The 27,428-nt window shown below is 37.7% G+C and overlaps 1 protein-coding gene across 2 annotated transcripts in view; it reads right to left on the bottom strand.

The window, feature by feature from the left end:
• ANKFN1 (ankyrin repeat and fibronectin type III domain containing 1) overlaps positions 1-27,428 on the bottom strand; it is a 103,113-nt gene that overhangs the window by 9,267 nt on the left and 66,418 nt on the right. For both annotated transcript variants that reach the window (XM_048064245.2, XM_066980097.1), the window contains exons 7-16: positions 22,536-22,633; positions 20,940-21,030; positions 18,874-18,981; positions 12,665-12,764; positions 11,358-11,490; positions 10,646-10,762; positions 6,697-6,912; positions 4,401-4,567; positions 2,851-3,001; positions 901-1,069 (exon numbers count right to left, since the gene is read on the bottom strand). In XM_048064245.2, coding sequence (XP_047920202.1) covers positions 901-1,069; positions 2,851-3,001; positions 4,401-4,567; positions 6,697-6,912; positions 10,646-10,762; positions 11,358-11,490; positions 12,665-12,764; positions 18,874-18,981; positions 20,940-21,030; positions 22,536-22,633 — 1,350 coding nt within the window. The remainder of the gene's footprint in view (positions 1-900; positions 1,070-2,850; positions 3,002-4,400; positions 4,568-6,696; positions 6,913-10,645; positions 10,763-11,357; positions 11,491-12,664; positions 12,765-18,873; positions 18,982-20,939; positions 21,031-22,535; positions 22,634-27,428) is intronic.

Here is a 27,428-nt window from a genome sequence, read left to right as displayed (position 1 = left end):
AGAGTAAAGAAATGACAAGCAGTTTTACAGGCCAGAAGGAAACAGAGGAGACTAATGCATAAGGCGCAGCAGTCCCCTTACTCATCATATTCTTTCTAAAAAGAACTATGAAGTCTTTGTGGGCTGCTTTCATGTGGAGCCTTTCTTTACTTTGTGGACCAATGAGAAAGAAATGAGAAATAGAGGAGCTTAGAGCTGAAGCATCTTCTGCTTTCAGTTAGACAGTTGTAAAATCCTGTTTTGGAGGATTCTTACCTAGTCAGCAATGCAGTTCAACAGGAGGAGCACAGCACAGTGCTCCCTAAAGAAGTAGATTCAAGTCTAGTACTTTAGCATTTTTCACAAAAACAGGCTTTTCTTGCACCACAGCAATAGGACTGAGTCTCCCACATTTTTTTTTCCAGAAATCAAAAGGAAAGAGATGACCCTGAGCTAGAAACTCCACTCAGACCTTTCACAAAGTTGTGAGGGAGTCAGACCTTGAGTAGGACTATCTGTAAGCAGGAGCTGCAAAAATTCTCCTCTTCAAAACTGGTTATTCTTGTGACAACTTAGAGGGATGGTTCTTTTTTGCATCTGCTTTTACACTCCAAACTTGCCATGTTGTAATTTTTTGATTCTGTTTTTTAAAGAACATCGTCTTCCAAATAAGCTTGTAGACATACTGGATAACTGTGGGCTTTGCTCTATGCTTTGCATTTCAATAATGATTGCTTCAGTATATGCTTTAACTGCTCTGCTCCCTCTATAACTTGTACACAGTTATAGGTAGTGTTGTTGCCAAAGCCATCATGTGATTTATTGACTCTCCACTGGGACAAGGGGGAAAACAGATACAACTTTGTGATTTTATTATAAGGAGACTGGGTTAATATTTCTAGGTGAAGCAAGCTACTATACCGAGTTCAAACATCTGAAGAGGGAGGTTAAGAAATCCTGAGTGTGGGGTGTAAGGATTATTCTGTCCTGGGGCAGTGCAGACGTCGTCTGAGGCGGGGAGCAGGAGAAGAAAGGAGACATTGTGACCCAGTTCCAACACCTCCTGTGTATACAGACGGAAGTGCTTAGCCTGTAGAGGGACACGCGCGGGGGAAGAAATAGGAGAGAATTACAACATGGCACTTATATAAACAACACCCCAAATGATATAAAACATTAAAGAAAATTTGCACAACATCAAGCTCGGAATTTTTATAAAACATAAATATTTGGGGGGGGGGGGCTCTAAATGTGGGTTCATGTCACTACATAAAATAAAGATTTAAAGCTGCAATGTTCCACATTAAAACAACACACAGGCACAACCCCCCTGAAAACAACATTTATGTTTCTTATTAGGCAGAAAATGATCACATGCCATGTGCTTTTCAAGATTATGATTGCATAATTATGTGAAAACATGAAAATGGATTCAATTAAAAACCTTTAAGATTCAATTTAGGGTTGGTTAAGAGAAATATGCAGCTCTCCCTCAACATAGCACTGAAAAGGTTTAACAAGTGCTGCAGCAGGAGAAAATGGCACACACAGGATTTGGCCCGAGGCTGCTGTATAGCTGCTGTGTGCAGCACTGCATTTTACACTGGGTATCCAACAGTGTCACTGTCCATGATTCTGTTTGCCCCAAAAATAATAAAAATACCTAAGTAAATCTCTTGAAGCAAAAATTCAATTCATTAACAAAGAAGTTTGGTCCTGAATCATCGAAACATTTATAACTGTTTAACTGCAAGGTCATGTTTATGTCTATCCCTCATGCACAATAGATGAACTTAAATGCTTGGCTGAACTGCAGCCTAAGGAACAAATTGCACATTGATTTCAGTACTTTAGTCCCTAGCTTAAAAAAAAAAAAAAAAAGATGCACAAAAGCTATAACATCCAAGAAAATACACTAGCATAGAGACCTGTACAGAGCACTATTGAATTACTGACTGACCACAAGGCAGCACACCATCTGTCTTAATTTTGGATTTACTTGAATCTTGGCTCTTCTTAGGCTAGAAGGTGCAGCACTGATGGATTCCTTTTTAAAAGTAAAGCCTAAACCTTTCAAAATCAAGAAATGTAGACCCAGATTCATTTATTTTAAGGCCACATCTTTCTAGCTGCACAAACAGATCTTGAAATGAAATATAAAGATGATTTACTTCTACTGTAAGACCTCTTTACCCTTGTAGACCAAAATAAAATGGAATTCATGTAAACAAGAAACAAACTCCTTAGCTTATTTTTTCATGGATCTTTCACATCATAGATTATCCTCCCTGACTTCTTTATTTATTCACATATGCATTTCTTGTACCTAAATGTAAAGCCAGAAGCCAGATACCTCTCCTCACCCACAGCAATCTGGAAATCTGGAGCTATGTGTTTTAGAAGTCTTATGTTTATGTGTGTGTGAAAGAATTGCAAAGTGCTGTGTCTTCAGCAGGCCTTTCACCTTCAGCATTACATCCAAAAGAACAGTCAGTTGCCATGCTTCACTGGGAAAATACCTGTCTGTCTTTGCCAGCTGGGTGAAGGTGCTCACAGCTACTAGAGTTTCATGAGAAAGTGCGTATTTGCACCTGCCCAAAGTTGCACAAATATGCTAACAGATGCAAAAACAGAAGCTTTTTAAAATTAGTCTCTCAATCCTTATATGTTCAAAGATCTAGGAAAATAACTGTTTACTTGAAGGTGTTTTTCTCCCTCAGATAGAGTAATTGGATAGAAAGCTTCTCTGCTTTTCTTTTCTTGCAACCTTAACATTTAATTCCTACTTGAAAGTTACACTGTTTGTAGCTTATAGTTGTGTTCTTAAGAATCAGTTTTTAAAAGGGTGATAAATACCACAAAGGAAAATACCTGATGCAGAGGTAGATTGATCTGTTTAAGGAGAGCTTTCACTGCCATCTGGAGCTCATACAAGAACAATTGAGTAGGGCAGTCTGAAGTATGATCCATACTTTCCACAGATTCTGAGCCAGAAAGTGTTTGGATCCATTCCCACTCATCTCTGTATGTTGAGTTGAGTTAAAATTAGAAATATAACAAAAGTTCAGTGCACAAGCAGGAATTCAGTGTATGTGGGATCTGTTGATAGTTTAATCCTCATATAGCAAAACACTCTAAAATTGTGCAATCCTGATTGTTTGTGGTTAAAAATCTAAGTTAGAAAAGTTTAATTTTTCTAGCACATGTACATCAGGCTGAACATTCCTTTCTAACATCTGAAAGTCAAACTGCCTTTGAAATATTTCACTAAGACTTCTCACTCCAGGTTTTCTTTTCCACATATTTTATTCCATATCTACTATAATATTTTAAAAAACATGAATAGGAAATGACAACAGTGACAATTAGCAGGTTTAATTTCTGTGACAAACTCTCTTGTACTCACTAGAGCCAAAAAACTTCCTGGTTTTGTTTTGTTTTGCTTGACATATATCCATTCTAGACCTGATAAACATACGGATCATCTTTTTAAGACCAAATCCTTAATTCACCCTGCACTATTCAATCTTGAAAGGCATCCAGCACTGAACGTTCAAGAAAAAAATTACAAGAAAACCCACTGCAAAATGAGTAATATATGTGGAACAATCTGCTCCCAAATAAAGATCTGATCTTAAACTCAAGAGTCAGAGATTGTTATAAACCCTGAAACAGTAGGTTTCATATTCCTTCCAAAATTTTTGTTAGTATTAACTTCTACATTCTGGATATCCTTGTTATCCATATAGATATCCAGTTCCTCTTTGAATCATGCAAAATTCTCAGCTGGTTTCTGAAATGGTATGGGATTAAAAATATCCACAAAAAAAAAGAAGGGGGGAGGGGGGCAAATAAAATGTGTTGCCCACGAGGCAGGGACTAGGCACTGGCAATACATACACATGCCCAATAGATAAGGGAAGCAGTGGACAAATGGAAAATGGCATTTCTGATGCACAGTAGTTCAATGGCTGACAGCATTTGTCTAAATAGGATGTATGTTTGCTGTGTATTAGAGTGAGAAACCAGATATTACACAAAAGAATACACTGAGGAATCACCAACACCAATACCCCGTGGTCAGGGAAAATTAATTTCACTGAATTCACTGGAAGCTGAATCAGGGCTGCAGGCTATGATCTTCCCAAAAGACATAATAGAAGATCATTACCACTGTGCAAAATGTGAGCAACCACAGAATACTGTCCTTAGAAACGAACGGGCTCATATGTATCTTTTCTGGATAGGCCTTCAGAATTGCTGGAAATACACAGGTGTACCTACTTAGTTCAGCACTGATCTCTATGGTACACACCTGAGCCACAGTTTGCTGGCAGGTACAGTTCTCCAATGGCAAATTGCATTAGACTTAATGTTCTCTCTCTAAATATGTGTGTGTAAATACGTGTATATTCACTTACTTGGAGACATTGCTGTTGTCTCGGATTTTGACATGACACAGGACATTAGGCAACTTCTGCAACACGAGAACTTTGATTTGATCCACAGAACTGCAGAGTTTAAGGTAACCCAGATACAAGCCAGGAGGAAGGCGTTGCTGACTTCGTTTGTGATAGGAAAGTATGTCCTGTTTTAAGGAAAACAGTCCTACATATAAATAACAATTTTTTTTTCCACATAAGTGGAAGAGTTTGGGATCAAAAAGCAACAAATGCTTTTATAGATGTCTTCTTGTTTCAACAGTGCTCCCAGTTCACAAAGTATTTAAGCACATGCTTAAGCATATAAATAATCTCTGGTAGTTTGGATGCACTTGGACAACTTCCTGCTCAAAACCATACACAGGTTCTTAAAGCTCTTTGAGGCACTAGAGGCACTAAAAACTGAGACTTCAACCTTCTTCAACTGTTGGATTTAAACTAGCTTAAACAGCACCCACCTCTGCACTCTTGTCTAACCATTTCACCAGTGAGCTGGGTCAGGGAACTGTTTCAGGAAAAGAAGCAGTTGTTTTTCAGCCCGGTCAGTTCCCTGGTTCACTTCCGGTTTGTAACTAGCACAGATGGACCAGGGTGGCATTGGGGAAAAGCTGTCTGCTGGGAAAGGTGGGACAGAGAGGCTGCATAAAGCAGTACTGTCACCGAAGAAATGCATGTAGAGTCACCACCTAAATCTCTTGAAAACCCGTTCTGTATCACCTGCTATCAACAGGAAGATCTCTGTAATTATAGGAGTTGGTGGTCTGCAAAGTTAAATTCATGGCTCTGTTTTGTGAACAAATATCTTCATCAACAAATAGGGCTCAGAAAGAATTAATACTGATGGTGTATTTGCTGAAGGCAGGAGAAGTTTTTAAGGCTATGTATAGCAGTCCCCAAGAAGTACTTTAAAAAAAAATGATGTCTGCTGCCATCCTAGAAATGTGTGCCTCTGCAGTGGGTGAGGATTAAGACACCTGGCCATACGCCTTTACTCTTGGAACCATCAAATTATCTGCCAGTGCTATGCTTGGCTCTGACCAATGCAATTAGGCCCTCATTTTCACAAGCACTTCATGAGCAAAATACCCATTCGATGATTAAACAAGTAATACAAGAAAGGGTGGGCATTAGATAGGAATGTGTAAACCATTAGGGGAACATTTTTTCCACTAGGATCTCTGTGGAAATCTGATCAGGCCTGTATTTTGGGTTTCCTAATATAAAACTTTTGCCCAGATTGACATTTTTCTACACCTTTAACACATTTTAATACAGAAAATCTAACATAGATCAGGTAAGTTTTATTGTCTTTTGGAAATTTTTTAACGTTCCTAAAACCTGGTAATGCATATTTTGATTGCCTGTCAGTTTCCGGTACCAAAAGCACAGTCTCTGCCCAAGAAAGTGCCTCAAACTCAAAAATTAAACTCAAAAATTAGTCATTATCTAGCTGAGGTGAGAAAAGATGGGACTAAGACAATAATTCGTCTTGTAGTATTTTGGGTAACTATGCCACTCAGTTGTAGAGAAGAGGGAGACTGGCTACAGACGTTCTGTGAGAAATAGGTTGCTGTTACCTACAGAAAACATATATAAGTCTTACTTTGAACTAAGTGTTTACAAATACCCTGACTCTTGAAGGGCTGAAAACCCACGCCTCTCAATGATGTTAACTGAACTGATAATGCTAAACACCCTCTAGGATCAATCCTTACCTTGGTATTGTTCTAAATGTGAAGTATGGGGGCATGTTATATGGAAATTAAAGGAGAGTTATGGTCAGTAAAGAATTCTTTAGCAACTATACCAGGCTCCAAGGAACTCTGAACCCCACAGAACAAGTTTATTAAGTAGAACAGTAAGGTTTTAAACATAGGTTTAGTGTTAAGGTTTGAATGGAAAAATCTTATGGAGTGTAGAAATTTTAAGTGTCTGTATAGGTGCTTAAGAACATCACAGAGAATTTTAAAGGTTTTTATATCCCTTACTAAGGAATGCTATAGCATGGCTTCCCGAAACTGATAGAAACTGTACCATTCTCTGCTAGGACTTTGAAGTAATTTCTTTAGAATCTCATGGATATTTTACATATTAAGGATTTGATCCCAGCCCCCTTGGAAGTAATATAAGTCTTTACTTTCAATGGGAGCCTTGCCATTGGTTTTATTGGGCACTGGATTAAGGCCTAAAATTCTACAAGACTCTTCCAAAATCAGGGCTCTGGCACAGGCTTTACAAAAGCAAATAACACACAGTAAGAGAAGCAAAGCACTACCTGGATTGTTATAAGCAAAATGTCTAACGCTGTTGGCTCCTCTGGAGTTGAAAGGGATTTCCTCTGGCTTTGTAGTTTGGATACCTGCATCCATTTACCATTAAAAAATGAATAAAGACTCTCCACTTCTCTTATAGTAACTATCAGTATATTGCCATGTCGATCCTTGATGGGCTCATAAAAAACTCTGCCTAAGTTGTGAGTTCCCAGCAAATTCTAGAAAAGAAGAAAATTATAAAATGAAAGTTATTTATCACATATCAGGAGGGTGGTATTTTTTGAAACTTCCCTTTGTGCTCACTGATGTCAGACCTGTTGACTTCAATAGAAACTACACATAGTGTTTCTTAAACCCTTGCCCAACAGTCACATCATTCGGTGGCAAAAGGAAAAGTTTTTTCCCTAGGTTGTGTTACTGGATTGAATTATGGATCTTCCAGTGTATTTGTTCCAGTAGTGTTTAGTCCAGCATTTGATGGAGAACATTAAATAGACTGTTATGACCCGATAGCTTTGTAAAAGGACACACTGCAAAGTAATTCACCTATACTTCCCCTTTGTGCCTAGTTATGTAAAGGTAAAGGATGCAGTTTTCAAAAGCACTCAGTATTGGTCTAGTGTTGATTCCTTTGGTATCAATGAAGCCCTTCTGGTTTGAGCTTACTGAAGAGCTAGATGCATGCTCAAATGAGAGATGCAGTGCATATCAGAGATACAAAATTCTTCTTCTGTGACTACATCATTCATTTTGGAGACTTCAAATGTTTTCTGGTAGGGTCATTAACTATCATCTCCATTTTCTGCTCTCTGTTTAAAAAATATTATTTTCAGCAACAAAAGCAAGAGGCACTCATGTCTGCATTGAATGTAAATAATTCTGGAGCTGAACTGTGGGGTGTGTTTGTGAAGGAACACAAAGGAATTTGAAGAGACACGGACTCTTTTTCTCTTATTTCAGATACCAAGAATGTGCTAGACAAACCAGCAGAATCTAACAAACTACCAAGGCAAAGCTCTCCAGGAAAATATGTGAGGATTAAAGAAAAGTAATTTTAAAAGACTCCACATAAAATACATATTTTGGTCAAAATCCCTTTCCTCACACAGTAAGGCATCTGCTTATAGGTGCAAATACATTCAATCCAGTGACCAGCCACTGAAGAGATTCCCAGATGTCTTAAAGAAAAATGCCTAACATTTAAAATATGCTCATTACTTCAGGACTTTTCAAGAGATCTACAGTGAGCTGGATAGGGATGGGGGTTGTTTAAAATGAGAACTTGAATTCACAATGTAGCACACTGTACATTTAGGGAAGTGCTGAAACTTTATGACATTGTAAACTGATAGATTATCCTGAATTTATTTATCTGTACTTAGCAGACAATATTTACTTATAAACTTAATAGTTAAATTATTTATAACCTCTAGGTTATAACACAGTGGGGCACAGTGACTGCCCTTTATGCAGCATAACTTAGCTACTTTAGCTTTATGCATCCCTCTCCAGAGCACACTGTTGATGTCTATATATCACATCCTCTTTTTCTTAACTGCCTGTTGAGGTTAGCCTCTGTAGCTGAGTAACACTGGGTGGTTTGGCTATACATTTTGTATTAATTCATGTGTCCACGGATGGGACAAATCATTGCAGGTAGATGTTTAGCCATCTAGTTGTGATGTTAATTTCATTACTGCAATATAAGATTGTGCATAGGTGGAGGCAAATAGATCTTTGCTGTCACTGATGACTATATTCTGAATGACAGTCCAGAAAAAAGAATGAGGACACCTACTCATATACTAAAAAAGTTTTGTGTCTGCTTAGCTTGGCATCCCGTCGCTTCTGTTTTGCTTGCTTAGTTGTCTAGTGGTAACAGCAGGCAAAATTACAATCCCTGTTGTCTCTGAATCCACTGATCTAGTCCCTTAGCAGCTGTATTATCACTGATCTTTTCCATTCTGTCCTAAATTCCTGTGGAGTCAGACTGTTAACTGCCTCAATAAAATGTATTCAACCACATAAACTTTATTGAGATCCTTCCATTGGTGGATCCCATTAGGCCACACACTGTTAAAGGTTGGCAGGTCGGTGACAATCCCTGTGTTCATCAGGGGACCAAACTAACAGAACAAACGATAAGGACAGTAAATTTGCCGCAAATTCAACAGAGCAATATACCACATGGGCACATTTGCTGTATCTCTGTGCTTCAAGCTCTACTCTTAACATCTCCAGTAGCAAATAATAACGCAATGTACTAGGAATCTTGGTTATCTCAAAGTGCAGTCCGTGCACACTAACAACGCTCTGTTACAGGCAACCTACACAGAAGGAATGAAACTGAGCTAACCAAAGGAGTCTGTGCTACCTAGGCTGAGCTAACCACACCGGAGGGACCTTTCAGCAGATGTAGTTAAAACTGTCTCCAGTGAGAGCTCAAAGGACTGACAAGCAGCTGCTGCTTAACACAGGTGGTCCTTCAATAAAGGTACAGCAGACTGGCATTCCATGTATTTCGGGATACTTTGGGGAAATCAATCAAGACAGGTGGTTGCCCAGGAAGGCTACTCTCCTGTACAGCCTGCTTTGCCAAAAGATGTAAAACAAACCCCACATGGATATTCTTAATAATGGCCACAAAGTATCTGGCTCTCACAGCTGCTATAAAATCTAGCTTATTGCATCGACTGGCAATAAGAAGAGCGATGGCTGCATGGCTGACACATGAGCCAAGCAATATGAAGATCTTCATTAATTCCATGACTGTACCACAGAGTTTTCTGGGCAGCTTTGGTGACTTCATTCAAACAAAAGGTAGTAGAGTGAGGCCTGGGTATACTTTTTCTGTAGGAATCATGGCCACATATTTTTGAACATGTATTTTACTACAACAGTAAACACTCATAGAATGGTTTGGGTTGGTAAGGACCTTAAAGATCATCTAATTCCAACCCCCCTGCCATGGGCAGGGACACCTCCCACTAGACCAGATTGCTCAAAGCCCCATCCAACCTGGCCTTAAACACTTCCAGGGAGTGTGAATCCACAGCTTCTCTGGGCAACCTATTCTAGTGCTTCTCAGCCTGTCTTCAGAGCAGAGGTATTCCAGCCCTTTGATCATTCAGATTGTATCAGTATCACAGGTTGGAAAGAAACCAGGTCTCCTGAAAGTCACTGCCGTGCCTTAACAACATGATGTGAATGTGCATGTAGTGCTGCTGTCCCTACCACTCTGCTGAGGGGTCAGCGAAAAATCTATGCACCACTTCACCTTTCTTAGTCTTTAAGAGTCTATACAGGTTTCTGGTTGGTTCTCTGCACAGAGGTACATCTCAGATTCATTCATACTGAATGACCAACCACAACAGCATAGCCATGCTGTTGGTCAAACAGTGTTGCTCTGGCCTAGAAGCTGTTCTCAAGTAGTTTGTAAGCCACAGATGAATCAAGAGTCATGTTCTGGCAACTTCAGAAGTCTACTTGTCCTTCCTTTTGGGGTCAGAAGCTACCTACTATTATAGGTGTCCAGATAGCACAAAGGAGTGCTAAATCTTACTTAGAGTTTAAATGCTTCTCAAATATACTAATAATTAATAATTAACAGGCTTTCTAAGAGGTTTCTGAGCAGTGAATATTAGGATTGTAACCTGTGAACTCCCAATCTGCAAACCCACAGCATTATCTGGGGTTGTTATTTACTGGTTCATATCTGTTTCTTCCTCTGCCACTATTATTTCGTTCCTGTCTTTTTCCTATTATTTACTTCTAATGTAACTGCTTCCAGCTGGCAAGACAGAATCAGTAGCTCACTTCACTGTAGATAATAACACTGCTCCAAAGAATAGGCCAGTGCGGAGTGGTGAACCAAAGGACAGCTGGCAGTACTTTCCCTTAGAAATCAGAAAGTCACTAAGTTAGTAGCTGGAAATATGCAATGAAACCAACCTGTAGCTGTGCTGCTGCAGAAAGCATCTTTTGCCTGGCTTGAAGTGTTGTTGATGAGGACACAGATATAGACATATTCTGCCTCAGCCATCTGATGTCATCCCACATACAAGACAACTGCAAAAATATGTCTAGTTCAGTCAATTTTTTGTTGTCAGCATTTACAAAAGCAGAAATGAAACTAAAAGCATTTTGGACTTAGAAAAATCAGTGGATATTGTTCATTTTGAGTTCTTGTGGGCGGCAAGGAGTTGCCTAGATAAACAAGAAACAGATACAGAAGTCATTCTGTAAACATCATGCACCTATTTCAATTGCCTTTTAGACAACTGTTTAAAATTGATTTACTGTTCTTTAGGAAATTAAAAATAGTGTGAAGGTATCTTGAATGATGGTATAACCATAATACCAACTTCAAAACCTCTAGTTACTTTTTTTGTGTTCTTCCTCTAAATGTTCATAAAAGTTTTATGTTCCTAGTTTGCAATCATTGATGTAGGATCATGCATTTAAAAGTTAATTGTGCTACTGTGAGTGACCCAACCAGAATTTAACCCATATAAAGGGTATGTGAAAATTACATTTTGACATGAGTGAAAGGTAAAGCACTTAATCTATTAGCTTTTTAATGTGCTCAGAATGATCAGCTAAGGTTTATGCATGGCTAGCAACAAAATTGTAGAAACAATATACAAAATTAGGCTCCCATTACCTTTGTGAACCACAGGAAATCCTGCATAATTGAACTACTGTGAGAGTCATCAATTTCCACAATTGGGATTTGATCTTCATTGGTTACTAATAAATTGTCTTTGTAAAAAAATATAACAGATAAGTAGAGTCCCCTAAAGAAACAAAAGAAATATTGTCAAACAGCTTTCATGTCTATTGATATCCATGCCAAATTTTAGCCAATGAATCATAGAGTTTAAGTTCTGAGGTGGCAAATCAAGTCATCTGGTCTTAACTTTTGTGTTATTATAGATCATGCAACTTCAACCAGTGAATTCTGAAAAATATTTGGGAAGCTTATCACTTTAGATGATGTACAACTACAAGAATTTAAGGAATTATGAATCTGTGCAAGCCAATGACATCAATTTTAATAAGAGTTTTGCCAGAGTAAACAGTACCCAATGGGAGGGGGGTGGGGGGAGGGATGTTTTGCTCTCTAGAAATCAAAAATTTTACCAAAACCTTTTTATCATTATTGGCCTTAGTTTTGCTCTCATTACTTCAGAGTAAAACTGAAGTAACTCAATTGAAATCAGGAGAGTTATTATGGATTTACATTACTGTAATTGGGTGTAATTTGGCCAGCATATCTGCAAAACTGTTTATACAGATCATTCCTTTCAATATTTACCCTTGCAATTAATTGCATACATTAAGTAGTTGCCTTAGGGAATTTAAAAACTCTGGAGAGCTCTTCTGAAAGAATCAAACTCTTATCAAAATACAAAGAAGAAAAAGCAAACTGAATACCCGTGGCAATGAAAAAAGAAATAATCCAGTCTAAAAAAACCTTCATTTGCTAAAACTATCAAGGCAGAGGTTTGTTTGGGTCACACTGGGCTGCAGACCTAGCTAAAAATGTTACAGAATTCTCAATATGTTGCTTGTGGCCAGTGAGATATTAGTATCTATTAGAACATGTTGTCTGAGTTCTGAATTTTATATTATGAATGAAATAAATTCTATGGTTTCCTTATTGAGCAGCAACAGATGCAGTACTTTAACAATACCTCAGTAACTGCACTGTTGTGTTTGCACACAATACTTTTCCAGCAGTAACAATCAAAGATTGCTAATGATTTCAGAAGGAACTGGAGCACTATTTTCCTATTAGATGCATGTCTCACACATATATAGTTTTATCAGGTTTATTTGGATTGATTGTTGTTTCATTGGGAGTAGAACCTGCTTACATCCATTTTTAAGGTGCTGTTCACTATTACAAAAAAGCAGCAACTGCTAGATAAAACTCAGAATGTTTGGGAGATAAAATGAATGACAAACCGTTTCAGAGTCTTCACAAATTTGTTCGATGAATGAAACAGGTGCTTCAGGCTTCTAGACACTGATTGCTTGCGACCAGCATTCTGTAATTTGGAACTTTCTGAAATGGAAAAAAAAAAACTAAAAAACCACAACTAAACCCAGCTGTTACATTTCAGTTAATAACACATAAAAAACCTTTCTCTCTAGAACCACAATACTAATACTAATTAGTTGGTGTCCTCTTTATTCCTTTCAACAGACAACATTTAGGAACATGCTCATATACAACTTTTTTTCCTTGTTTTTTCATTCTCTTAACAATATTGCACATCAAGCAATTTCCTTAATTGCAGCAAATTCAGAGTTGGTAAAATTGTTCTTTGTTCCTAGGACAAGTATAGCTTAAACCAGTACCACATACTCTTAGTGTTCAGGATGGATATGAATTTTACAAGTGGTCTCAAAAACACAATAGAATCAAACCATCAGCCAGCATTTTAGGATAATGTAATTCCTCAACATATGTCCATGAGACCTGCTTTGTGTCTGCAAGGATCTTGGACCAGCTCTCACAATAGAAGAACAGACTCAAAATATAAAAATTTGCCCAATATTCTTAAAAAAAAAAAAAGTTTTATTTATATATTGCCTAATTTTTTATTTTCATGAATTTCACTTAATGTATTTCCTTCTCTGATATATGGCCGGAGTTTTCTCTTAAGCCAAAGAAAAATCTTCCAGTGGAACTGAAACTCGAGCTCTGTGAAACAGCTGTGACCACCTGTATACCTGTAAGTGGTTTTTAGAAGGTATGCCAATAGATGGCAGTCAGCAACATGCACTGTACAATAATATTAGTATTGTCAGGTAGTTATCCACGTATGGCTTGTAAAAGGAATGGGTGTTTAAAACTTAAAATAAAATAAAAATTCTTTAGGTATTTCCTGTGATCTGAAAAGAAATACCAACAGAAAAATCTATCTGTGAAATTATATCTCAGTCTTCCAATATCTGACTGTTTTCTCTTTATTTGGAGGAAGTACAGATACCCATCCAGACTGAATCACCAAACATTTTGAGGGACAATCCTCTCCAGTAGGGAAAAATATAACTCATGAAAGATCTTACAAGAAAACTATTTGTTGAAAGCTGATAATCAGTCTGCTTAGGTGTATTCAGAGTAACATATTTCCCACATACCTCCAGTGCAAAATAGGAGGTGTCTCCCTAGCAAGTTCTAAGTTTGAAAGTTTAAAGAACATCTAAATTTGCTCTTGTCAAAACCCCATCTGTGGAAGCACTCAACATATTTTTAAGTGACGAATAAATTTGCACCATAATTTGCACATTGAAAACCACAAAAAGAAGACACATTGTTAGCATAATTACCACTCTGCTGAACAGCAAGTACAAAGAGAGCAAGGTTCTATTGGGGTGAAATAATACAATTCAGATGTATGAGACTTATTAGATCATCAAATCCATTGTCTTTCCACTGCAAACTTGGTCTCCATGGCATATTCTCCAATGCAATGTTCATTTTAGTTTAAATAGACTCATTCTAATCTATGGCTGCTCCTTTGATGCAACTGATCTTTGTTTTCTTTGTCTTTTTGAAAAAATATTTTGTTTTTCTATCCATATCTCCTCAGATCATTTTTATTTTACTCTGAGCTTTCTTCAGTATATCACAGTAATGTAAACCAAATGCTATATGACAACTCTTGTCTTACTGTTTCCTTCTTCCAAGGTTAAGACCAATTTAGGAATATAAATTTCATCCTAATTATGCAATTTTCTCCTATATCAGCAATGGATGGAATGGAAGAGGAAATTGCTAAAAGCAAAGCAACATAATTCTGTATTAAACACCTAGAGACTGCAGCATTACAGTAAGAGGGCACATTACAAGTGAATATAAGTTATTGGGCTATTCAGTGGTTTGGGTTTGGTCCACAGCTTCTTTGAAGCCAACAGCAAAAGACATAATGCAAAACTAGATGGAGACTGTAAATTCTTCTACATTGCTGTTTGCTTTTGTTTTACAGTACAGTATGTCTAGAAGCCAAAAAACATGGAGATGAGATTAGAGGATACTTTGGATCTATAGGAAATGAAACTTTAACAGTCTGTTATTTAATTAACTAATAAATAACAGAGTAACCTTTGTACAGCAGCACCAGGAACAACAAAATAAGTCAATACTAATAAATGATACGGTAGAGCTGTGAGCTCTTTTAATAGTTCAGAAGCAAACATATATTGGCCAAGATTAGAGAAGTTCCAGTGAATATATTTAGATCAGAAGCTTTCACACTGGACAATTAACTATATTTAGCACTTTTTCTCTTGGGTAGGATTTATAAATGTTTCTTTGCAGTTCACTTAAATACAACAGATACTTAAAAGCAACCTAAGTTGATTGTGGAGGAATAAGAACAAAGTTGCATGCTCAGCCTGTTAGCATGCATCTGCTCTAGAGGAATGTCTGTTATGCCGTGCCATTTCTCCGAGAAGGAAGATCATCTGGAATTCTTTGTCCTATCTCTAGACAAACGGGTGCCTCTCCTCAAGTGGGGCAGATGTGAAGTAAATGGAATTACCTCAGTGCAAAATTATCTGGGAAGAAATCTTAGCCCCGCAGATCAGACAGCCTGTGGAACAGCTAAAGATCATTAATGGTAATATTGAATAATGAAGCAAATTAGCACAAGAGGAGCTAGATCCCACTGAAATCCTAGCGGAGGGCACACAATGGGATTTAAAGTTTTTACTAACAGTGCAAGTTTACGAAAACACATCATATAACTGGAAGCATCTGGGAAAAAAAAAACACAACATACTCAATTTAAAGGTACATAATTTTAGCAGTGCAGACAACTGACATTGGGATAATATGCACAGAGGCATAATTCCATGCAGAAGTTAAAGGCATACATAGCAGACAGACACCTCAATAGCTTAAGACCATCATAGATTCCATATTACCTCACCTCAAGAAGGAATGTCTTTCAAAGAAAATTCTGTATCTCATGAAGAAGCTATAGGCATGATAGTCATATTACTGAGTGGTGTATTTTGGAGTATAAAGTCATGCTCAACAGCTGAAATTTTAACTTCTTAAATTGTCTATCTGACCTGCTTAGTCCATGGCCAAGTTCTTCAGACTGTTTTTGTATATTCTCATTAAAAAAATAAAATCTAAACTTTTAAAATGTGTCGTGGAATCAGAGATCCTTCTTTTTGTTAAATGCAATGAAAATAGGCTCTCTGATTGTGAATCAACTTATGATTAGAAAAAAATTTATTTCACTTCTGATTTCTCTAGTAAAATACATTTCAACCAAATTACAGAAGGAAAATATCTGGTAAGCATTTTACTGAAGAGTTGGGTTCTTTTCTTAATGAAGCATCACACAATTGCTTAATCCACTCAGAACTGTTTAGAAAGAATGATCTACAAGCAAAAAATACTTAAAAAATACATTTGAAGTGTTGCCAGGACATACAATTGTAGTAATTCAGTTATGATCGTCTGTAGCATGGTATTATGAAGACAAATGGATGACTGTTGTTTGTAATCATCACGGTTTTCCAGAAGATTAAACATATGAAAGCAAAGCTTCCTAAGTAATTCCCTAGGAGATTTCATCATATCACAGAGCAGGTTCAAAAGCAACAGCTGATCTAATTCCAAAAGCTCTTAAACTCACTGTACATTCCAATGTATTCTTCCTGGTATTTTTGTAAGCTTGTTTTCTTTAGTCCCTGAAATGCAAAGCATAGGGGAAAATGCAGGCTTCAGTGCAAAGCCTGAATGAACAGACCTGAGCAAGAGATGTGTGGAATCTGGGTGATTTAACCCTCCCAGATCACGCTGGAACACTAACACACAACCTTTTTCATGTAGCTCTTGCATTCTGAGGCTTTCACCTATGTTATCCAAATAATCTTAGACCTTCTAGATGGACTACCCTCTCCACTTTTTTCACCTCCTTTGCACTCCTCCTCCACTCTCATTCAGCCAGCCTGAGCACCATGCATGTGATATCCTGCTGAGGAATCACTTAATGGAAAGCCAGGGTGCCAAGGCTTCAGCTTTGAATCTCTCTGTCTTCACTTAGCTTTAATTCACTGCAAATCAGTGGCTGTAAGCAGATTCAAGGATACTCTTCAAACAATTTGCAGCTATTTATTGACATCTCTAAAACAAATGAGGAAAACAGAGGTTACAATATGCACTTTCTCAGAGGAGTGTGGTAAAGAGAAGCATGGTAAAAACTGATTAAATGTATAAAAAGCATATCCATGCTGATTTCTGTCCATGACAGTCGAAACAGGCTTCTGTATTATATTAAATGAAAAACTTTATGGGAGCTTTTCAGTCACACACAATAGCTTATCTCAGATCCTTGATCAGATTTCTCAGATTTCACTAAGACTGACAAATAACAGAATCAAATTTCAGAGTCAAAATGATGTCATAATTCTTACTTTTTCTGCAGTTTTTTTTTTTTTTGGTCTTGATTCTTTTGCAAATTACTGAAATACAACAGATTGACATTAGTTGTATATTTAAGGTAAGTTCCAAAGGCTCTCCTATTATGTTACAAACCTGATTTATCCAAAATATACTACTGTATAATGTTAACATTACAAGCAATTATGAGATTTTTATTTGTTTGGAGGCAAGGGTGTTGCTCAAGCTGACTCCACAGTGTAGTACTGCCATATGTAATTTCCCACATCCTCTTTCTGACATGCAAGAAAATGTTCTGAGCTAAACAGATTTTCTATATTGTTGTTATTTATTATTTAAGGAAAAGGAGTTAGGAAATCAGTAACAGAATTGTCTGTGCTTTGCTTTGTGACTGGAGTTAATTTCTGGAGCAGTGGTATTTTATAAGAACCAGGCACTGGTGTCAAATTCTTAAAAGAAGGGATTTTCTGCATGTTGTTTATAACTGCTTCTTTTCTGGGCTGGAATGTCAGTAAAACAATTTATACTAAGAATATTCTCAGATGTTCCATCACTTATTCTCTGTTGACTAGGAAGGTGGCCTGAAAGACCTGAGATATGTACTAACTTCAGAAGGGAAAAACTGTACTATGGAAAAAGACTTCTTTAATAGCATGAAAAAGCTACATAAGAGATAGAATACATCATTTTATTTTCACTAGCAAGACCACCTGCAAGTGATAATGCTTGCATGGATTTTAATTAGAGAAACAACATTTTCTTGCAATATCTCCTTTCTCTTTCCAAGCAACATAGCTGAATAGTTTAAGTTGCTATGGTTACAATGGGTTGTGGCAGACTGTGGATTGTCATGATTGTGGCATATTTGCACATAAAGAACAAAGGCCGCATCTTTCCAATTCAGCCACATGATTTTAGCCCTAAGTATTTCTATGATTTTAAATCAACTGATGCAGCTTGAAATAACAGTCATACTACATAGAGAAAAATGAAAACTTCATGGTAGTTCAACTTTTCAGTTTAAAATAAGTTCCTTTGCAATGAGGGATTATTCCAGTTAGAAGTTTATTTTAAGAAAATAAATAGCACTTTTCAACAACCCATATAGAACAGGAGTTTTTATATATTCTTTAAAAAGAATGCCAAGCTGTTGCCTTGGCTCTTGAGCTATTAAAGGCACAGTCTGTTTCTCATGAATGAAGAGCAAAGAGCTGGCTAAGATTCGAGCTCTCTCCCAGTTTTGATCCATTCTATTTGAAAATGTAGCAATCTTATCTTCCCACTGCATTGTGCAACTATTTTTCATTATAGATTGGCATCACATCCAGTAGAGTACTTAGTGTCTTCCATTTGGAGGCAGCCAAGTACCTCTTTTGATCCAAACCAGTTGTTAAATGTCTAAAGTATTTCTTTATATGAAAAAATAAAAGAAAGATCCTTGAAGCATTTTAGCAGAATCCTGTGTAAAACTGATTTGTAGGAATAAACAAATCAATAGATGTGTAGGGTACAGAGGGAGAAAGGGTGTGTCTCTGCTTGTGCACATTCTAGCTTTCAGATGTTTTCATCCAACTAATTTCAAGGGTTAAGCGCAAGATAGTACGCTAAAGTGATTCCAGATGGGCCAATATTAATATCTTTCTTTTCCTGATGAATGAGAAGGTATGACCTAGTTAGAAAACTGCTAAAATTACAGGCGCCACGGAGGCTTCAGCTGGTGCCCTACCACATAGATATTTATCCTTACCTCTGCAATTATAATGCTGATGAGCTGCTCGAACCTGCTGAAGGAGACGTTCCAAGGCCTCAGTGTGTCCCCTGTGCCGAGGTTCTCTTCCACTGCAGTCTTTCCAGTCTATTGAACAAAGGAAATAAACAGAAATGAAACACAAAGGAGCAGGAGAAGGTTTTAAAATATTTTCTTGCATCTGATATTTCTGGGCTTTATGGGATTCTTACATCTGGGCATACAGGAGAAAATGGCAGTCGTTTTTAAGTCTGCTGTTGTTACTTATACAATAAGCTTCCTTTGCCTTGTGCCAGCTAGGTAATTAATCATAATGATTATTAACAAAGAGCTCACAATCAGCTCCCAGTAGCTCCTGTAGTGACTGACTAGACAATAGCTATTTCTCTTCAGTACATAAATGGCCTCTGCTGCTTTAGCGTCAGAGCTGCTCTCAGCCTGTACCATCCTGACCCTCTCAGTACCTCCCTAGGATCACACTACTGCTCCTTCTGCATTTTGTTGAAGCACCAGGAGGCTAAATGACTCTCCTGCAGTTATATAGGGAACTTCTTGCGAAGCAGAGATTGAACATCTTCCTATCATGAGTTAGCTCCGTAGCCACAGAAACACACTCCGAGCAAAAGAATTTCTGAAAATCTACACCCAGCAAAGAGACCTGAATGAACAGTTCCTGCCCTGGAGTCTACAGTCTGCTCAGCACTGCACTCAAGAGGCCAGAAGCTGCGGTTTCTGTCCCACATCCCCTGAGTCTACAAAAGTACTTGTTTCACTGTTATTTTGCTGCTAGCTATAATCTCAGTCTTCATTTTAAAAAGCAGACAATCCTTTCACAAACTGGTGAATCAAACTGTCTATCGGAGAAGAGCTTTTTTATTCCAGATTTGACTATTTTTATACTTTAATTATAATAAAAAAATATTACACTACAGTTTCCTGACTCGAAATAATGGTGGATCAGGGTATTAAGAAATTTGTCTCCAAGGGAGTTATCCAGATAACCAAGAGTAGAATTTTCTCCCACTATGGTAGCACATTTTTGTTTGCAAACAGAATTTTTCTTTAGCATAGTTTTAGCTTTATTCTGGGGTAAACGAGCAAAATTGCAGTGAAATGGGACAATGGTACTGCAACAGCCTTGTTTATCCAACCCTCTCCATTACCACTATTGAGACTAGGTACAGCTTGCTTTATTTTCTCACATTAGCATGCAAGGTTATTAAATTGTTACATTAGCCTAATAAAAACAAGTGCTAATGCAATAAAATGAAAACTCCCACTTTACTGCACTAATCAATACAAGGGAAACTGCAATATGCTGAGCCAGTTCAGCAAGGAACACTAAGCCTGGAAAAGTGACTAACAATAGAATGTGATTATAGTAGATTAAAAATTACAAACAGAAATGTATAGTCCTAATGGAACCTGAGAATACCTGGCATAAGTTTGAAACAGAAAAAAGGCTTTTGGGTGTCTGGAACATTTTTTGTGTCTATGGGCTAGATTCTACCAAAATGTGTATCCACACTAGAGTATTTTACATACTGCATGCATCCCACAGCTCCACCAACTTCAGAACTGAAATCTATAACAATGGTTCAATGGATAGGATCTATAATGCTACAAGACAGAAGACAAAATATGATATGTGCAAGTATTTTGGTTCTACCAGTTTGAATTTAAGTTTTGATCCATTTATGTGCTGACAAAAGAAGTTCCATAAAACTGAACTCTAGAAAAAAGAAATGAATGTCAAAATATTGGGTTTTTGTTTGTTTGTTTGTTTGTTGTTTGTTTGTTTGTTTTTGGTAATGTTATTGACTAGAGGACAATGTTCTGTTGAAGGACTGGAGAAGAATAAAAGATAAGAAAAATGAATTAACATATGATATTGGGGGGGGAGAAGTGAAAGGAGTTTGGTTGTATTTATTTATTTCACTTCTAAATGACATGTTAACTAAATCATGAATTCCAGCATATTTTTTTTTCTTTTCTTTGAAGAGCCAGAAATTCTGATGAAAGCAACATGAATAACCAAACTGGGAGCGCAAACAAGCTCAACCTACTTGAAGGAGAAGCATACGCAGGAGTAGATTTGCGTGGAGGTCCCCATCCTTTCATGTTGTATGCTGAAACATGAACGTAATACCTCTGACCCTGCAAATGGAAACAACTGGAGTCAAAACTTGCATTTGACTCAAAATCTTGGCTGTAATAACTAGAGAGGAGTCCCTCCCTAAGTTCCTTTCTTTGAAAATCTCTTAAGTAACTTTCAAGGGTGTCAACTGATGCACCATGACAGACGGAAGAACAGCACAAAGATTTCAGGGCAGGTGATTTGCAGAGGGTTAACAGAACACATTGATTCCAATTGACAAATTGTAATCTCTTCTACCATAGCAGAGTCCTGGGAACAATCACTTCAAGAATAAGGAAGTCCCATTTCTCCTTCTTGCTACAAGCACAGCAGCTGAAGCTTCACCTGGCTGCCACTAAAATCAGTCAGACCTTTATCCCTTATCTTGATGTGTAAACCTAGGCCAATGGAAAGTGCTTCTGAAAGTTTAGTTTTCATTTACAAATGTTATATACTCTGGAGATTATAAACAAACACACCATAAGCACTGTTCTTAAGCATGCCTAAGAAATTGACTGTGCAAGTTTGCTTGATTTTTAACTTAAGAAATTACTTTGTTTTGTTGCTGGAAAATGAAAAGCAGAGGAAATGCATATTGTGGCTCAGCTCCCTAGCAAACAGCCTGACAAATCAAAGATTTCTCCAGAGAAAAGGCTAGGAAAAAAAATTATATATATAAAAATTTTCTATTCTATTACATAGAATTGGAGTTTTATACTGTGTCCATTTCTTAGCCTTTAATGTTAATTCTCCCATTTTGAGACCCTATGTATTAGGGCCCTGGCCAACGGCTTTTGAAACATGCCTCCCCTACCATAACTTTGTAGGCCTGATTCAGTGTGCAGTGAGTTCAGTGGAAAGACTGAAGTTCAGTGGATGCTGGGTTGGGCTGCTGCTGATGTTTCCAGTGGAAATAGTAGTGTATATTTTGAGCAAGCTTCATTTTCATCAGGTATTTTGTGAAATTAAAGTTGCTTGCACAAATGGTCCTGAACAAGCAGTAGAAAGAAGGTGTTCAGGCACATGGTCTGAACTATTCTGGTTAATACATGTGAATATTCATGAATTTTCTTCATTGCTGACCCAGGTCTTATCAGTGTAAAATAAGAATACAAAAATAAATAACAAAAATGAAAATGACTGCCATCAAATGTGCTCCTGAAAGAAGTAGAAGAGAAATAAGTTATTTTAGTTATCTGTCATCAGAGTCAGGACTAGATCTTTCATGAGCCTTTGATCTGCACTAAGATTATCCTGTGATCCAGAAAACAGCAGCATTCATTCCAGTCCTTTTGGCTCTACCCTAAGCATGACAACTTATAAACCAGTTCATGCTGTCTGTCTATTCCTTTGTGAATTTCAGATTATGGATACCAGACATATTATGCTTAATGACTGGAACTTGCTGTTAGAAGAAAGGCACTCTGCAGTTGTTACCAACAGGCGTGGATGCAAATTATCAGTGCCTTTTTATCACCGGGGCAGCAGGGGGCATCAAGATCTAAATGAATCATTTGGCACTTACTGTTCTGAGACCTGTGATGGAGCACCTCAAAGGCTGAAGATTATCCATAATTATTTCACCAACCAAGGGAGAAAAGTCTTCCGAACAGCTCCATTCCACTAGGAAACAAGTAGTGGGAACAAACTGAATCAGATTACAGACCAAGAAAAGAAATCAATGTACTTTAATCACTTCACAGGTTAACTCTTCTTCTAGCAGTTTACCATTCCATGTGGATACTAAAAGTCCTATTTAGCAATAATGTTTAGGAAAACTTTATACAATAATTAAATTATAACTGTGTGTATGAGAGAAAAGCAAAATATTGCTCAAAAGCTTTTTAGGAAAGAATGCTTAAAAATACACTGCAATACAAAGTACATTCAGTCAACATTTGCTCTCAGTTAAACAACTTCCTTTTAAAGAAAGGGAAGCAGTGGAAAAGAGTAGGTAGAGGATTTGGACCTGCTAATTCCATTAGACAGTTTATATATCCAAACCAACAAAAAACACAGTTTTGCAATAATATTTGCATAGATAGGCATAGGCAGAGAGTCCTTTGGGCTCCACAGGACCACAAAACCGTAATCACCTAGCCTTGGCTGCTCTGTGTAGAAATACCCTCCTTGGATAGATCCAACACTCACTATTCTCCTTGTTGATTTCAGTGGGCTCTGGCTCTCTTGTCCAAGCCTGGTTCTGCTGTGGTCACTGAAATTAGAGTTCTCCAAGGACCTATCCCTTGTTTTATCCACTTTTGAAGCGCACTAAGTGGCTCTGGGCTGGCACATCCCTCCTAAACTGTTCTGCAGCATGAATTACAAAGGGCACCTTCACCAAAGTGCTTCCATCAACTTGTACAGACCACAGTTGTTGTACAGTTTCTACTTACGGGGTCTGAAATGGCAATCCTGCTGTCAGTATTCTTCCTCATTCCTTGCAAAAATTAATGTGACTGTAAAATAGTATCAAACAGACCATGAAAAGCTACCACAAGTTTTTTTTTAAAAAGAATTTGTGCAAGTGGGGAACTGATGGCTGCAGATAAGAAAACAACCTCTCTTAAATTATATTTTTGTAATGACAGCTACCAGGATTAGAGTTAAGGTTAATCACAGAGTCATACCTCTGTGCTTTAATAACTTGTACCTTCAGACTTAAACTTTCAGGCAAACCTATCAAAGACATAGTGAAATTCATCTCTTAATAATTCTACTGTAGACAGAGAGAAATCCCTGCAACTTTGTGAATGAGCAACCCATCATGAAGGCATTGCTAAATCTTTGTCTCCTTTCCAAGAGAATGTTGGGAGAGACTGCTCTGGTAGTAAACAAAAAGCATCAGCTATCTGAGTAACTCTGAAGTACTTGGGACTTTAAGAAAGAACAAAAGGCTGGTTGCTTCAGCAATTTAGAAGTTCAATATAAAAATATGCAAGTATAAAAACCTGAAGATGAAGAGGGTCCTTTATAAGAGCCTAGGAACAAGAGCTGGTCTTGTAGACTGTACCAACTGTGCTGTAAAGGACCTGAGAGCTGTTGGGTGAATTAAGGATGGAGCATGTTCCAGTCCTGTTCTGAACACCCCAAAGGCCTGCTTTGTCATGAAAGCTGAATGTCTTCGCTGTTGCGGCTTTCCATCTGACACTTCACGTTATGTCAGAGCAGGGGTTTTTTGTGTGTTTAATATATTGGTGACTATGTGTTTTAATGAAGGTGCCCTGTATTCCAGAGCTAGCAAATGCACGATGTGTTGCTGCGGTAGCCAAGATAAGTAGTAATTTTTAAATAAACAGCAGTATAAACAGTTACATAAAACTCATGTAAATTGCTGGCACATAATTTTAGACTGGCTTAAGTTATGCAACCTACTTGTGGCCAAGTGTGTTTTTTTTTAATACTCAATTCATGCACTTTAAAATAAAGGGGCGAGTTTGTTTTCACCTGTTTCTTTTCCAGTCACTATATTTCTGTTATATTGAATATGCCTTAAATGGCTTATCAGACAGACAAGAGACAAAGTGGTGGTACAAAACACCTCCTGACTCTTTTGTAGATTCATTCAGGAAAACACCTTCTCCTGAGTAAAGTAAATAGCCCAAGCCACAGCAGAATTTGTCACTTCTCTTGGCATTTGTTTTTGCTTGCACTTAAATTACTCACTGAATTGCTGAATAGATTAATTAGACCCAGGAACATAACTTATGTTGCTAAGTTGATGGGGTTTACTGAATAGTGTACTGAGTTGGGATTCTGGATTTTATTCTTGCATTTGCTACTGACTTGCTGTGTGACTTTGGGCAAAGCACTGTGCCACTATGACTTTTAACCCAGATTCTTATGCAGCAAGGATTCTCTCTCCTTCCTTTCCTCCCTGTGTCCAGAGCCTAGGATGAAGGACTCTGTGATCTTAGCTTGTGTTCCCAAGGGTCTCTGAACAAATAATTGCATTGTTCATTAGCTTCCTTTGAAATGTAAAACTGAAACAGAGCCCTAATGCCAGAAATCCCTTCACATCATCTTTTTCTGCCTGCTGATCTTTATGAAATAATTATAACAATTTATACTCATAATGTCTTGTCAATTTAAAGCAACAAGGCAGCTAGGAGGAATCAGTGTGTTGGTATGCACAGCATCACCAGCTGAGATGGAGAAAAATGTTCTTGATTTTTTTATGTTTGCAGTATTTGGTCAGCTCCTCCTAACTCCTTTGACCTGCCCTTCCAGGCTGAATTAGGAAAGGAACCCAATTTTTGCAGATTTGAGTTCAGGCTCTCTGTATGCCTCTGACGTTTGGAAATTCTGCAAAGAATGATAGCAGGGAGACAGGTCATACGAGCCGTACAGAGGAGCTTTGATGTGTTTCCATGTATCTTTTTTTTTTTTTTTAGTACTCAATTCATGCACTTTAAAATAAAGGGGCAATATTGCCTTCCAATGTGGCCAATGGTCAAAAAGCTACAACACAACTTAGCATTATAATAACAGCCAAGATTTGTGTCTCAGCCCTGGTATGACCAACATCACCCAGTCTGGCTGTGAAAAGAAAAGTGGGAGAAAATGCATGCTAGAACTGTGAAAAGGGACTGGAGAATAAATGGGGTTCTTATGCAAAGACTTCACGCCCTAGGAAGGTATAGCAGGCTTGGCTCCGATTCTGCAAATTTCCACTCCCAGTGGGTACATTTCACTCATGTAATCTGTGCAACCAAAGCCAGCAGGGGAGTTTATGAAAGTAAGGACAACTCGTTTGTGTGAAGCAGGCATGGGTTAGGTTCAGCTTCTTCCCAAAATATAATACATTAAAATCTAATTAATAGTGAGTAGTTGGGCAAATGCAAACAAATAAGTCATCTATCAAAATGTACAAGACAAACTGGAACACTGCATAGCACTGTTAACAAAGAAAGTAAATATGCAAACCCTAATTCAATTAATCTGCTTAATGGGATTCCACTGCTTTTCCTCTGGTTCTCCTGTAATATATTTTTAAAGAGGGACATTGCTGAATAGATGTTAATTACTCAAGTTTAAGGCTTTTATTCCTTTATAAACTAATTCCCTCAGTAATTTAAAGACTTTTCACCTCTCCCTAGCACTGCAGCCAGGTGTCACAAGCAAAACAGTCTTGATTTGTAGAAGTTTTACTTAATTTAATTTATTGCCAATTAATCTATTCACTAATTCAGATGGAGAAGAAAGAAAACATAAACAATTAAGCAATCACTTAAGCAAACACCCTTTCCAAGGCTCAACTTGAGCCAAATACTTATCCACCCCTTTCCTAGACTCAACTTCCCTTGCTTCCACCAAAGGGTTACACTCGGCAATGGGGTTTTCCATGAGTTTCAGAGTCAGCTGGGCCAGCTGTGACCAGCACCCTTCAGTTCCTGGCCTCCTCCAACATCCACGGCCCCTGGCTACTGAAATGTGTCAATATATGCCTGACGTAGTACTCAGGCATGAATTAGTGGGTGCTCATGCGTGAACTAATTGGGTGCTCAGACATGAGATATTAGGGTGCTCGTGTGTGAGCCAGCTGGGTGCTCATTAATAAATTAATTGGGTGCTCATGCATGAACTGATTGGGTGCTCATGCATTAATTGATTGGGTGTTCATGTATGAACTAATTGAGCACTCATGCATGAAAACAGTAAACCCTGCAAAAAACACACAAGGTAAGAGCTTGAAGCAGATCCAAAGACTTGATTCCAACTTTATGTTTATTTCTCAGTTCTGTGGGTCTGATCTAATCACTAGAGTATCATGTTCTGGTTGGAGAGGCAAAATGGCTTAGTTTTAGACCCTTATAAATGAACAAGAGAAGTCCATGATGGATCAGAAGACTTCAGACAAACTGGAGACTAGGAACACGTTGCCACAATCCTTTAAGATATTCTGTTGACTTATCTATCTTATTAGCAGCTTATGTTGGTAAGTCACCAGTGAGGAAGCATTTCCAAACCCATAGATCAGAAGATCTGCTAAATGGGGAACCTCCTTCATGAGGAAAACTGAAGGCCTTGTGTTCCAGACCTGCCACACTACATGAAGTTCACCTCTTCTATGCCCGATGTATAAACTGGAAGCTCTAACACTTAGCCATGTGCAAATAATTGTTAAAATTATATATTAATGCTAGTAAATCAAAGCAAATATAAAAAGTAAAAGAATGTCTAAAATTCAGCAACATCAAGGTATGAGCCTTTTTCTTAAACACCAAAGATGGACAAAACCAGAGTCTATATGTCTGGGTTTTCCCACAGCCATTCATCTTGGGCTGCTGTTTAAAATCATTATAAAACACAAAGCAGAAGGAAAGAATGACTGGACTGAGTAATTGCTGTCTGATCAACTACATTAGATAACTACACCATCACTTAGTAGGTAATCCAGGCTCAAAGGTGCTTTTAA

This window comes from Anser cygnoides, chromosome 19, assembly GCF_040182565.1.
Source record: "Anser cygnoides isolate HZ-2024a breed goose chromosome 19, Taihu_goose_T2T_genome, whole genome shotgun sequence".
Taxonomy (NCBI): Eukaryota; Metazoa; Chordata; class Aves; order Anseriformes; family Anatidae; genus Anser; species Anser cygnoides.
The sequence above is the reverse complement of the archived record's forward strand: the minus strand, read 5'-3'. Positions and strand labels throughout refer to the sequence as shown.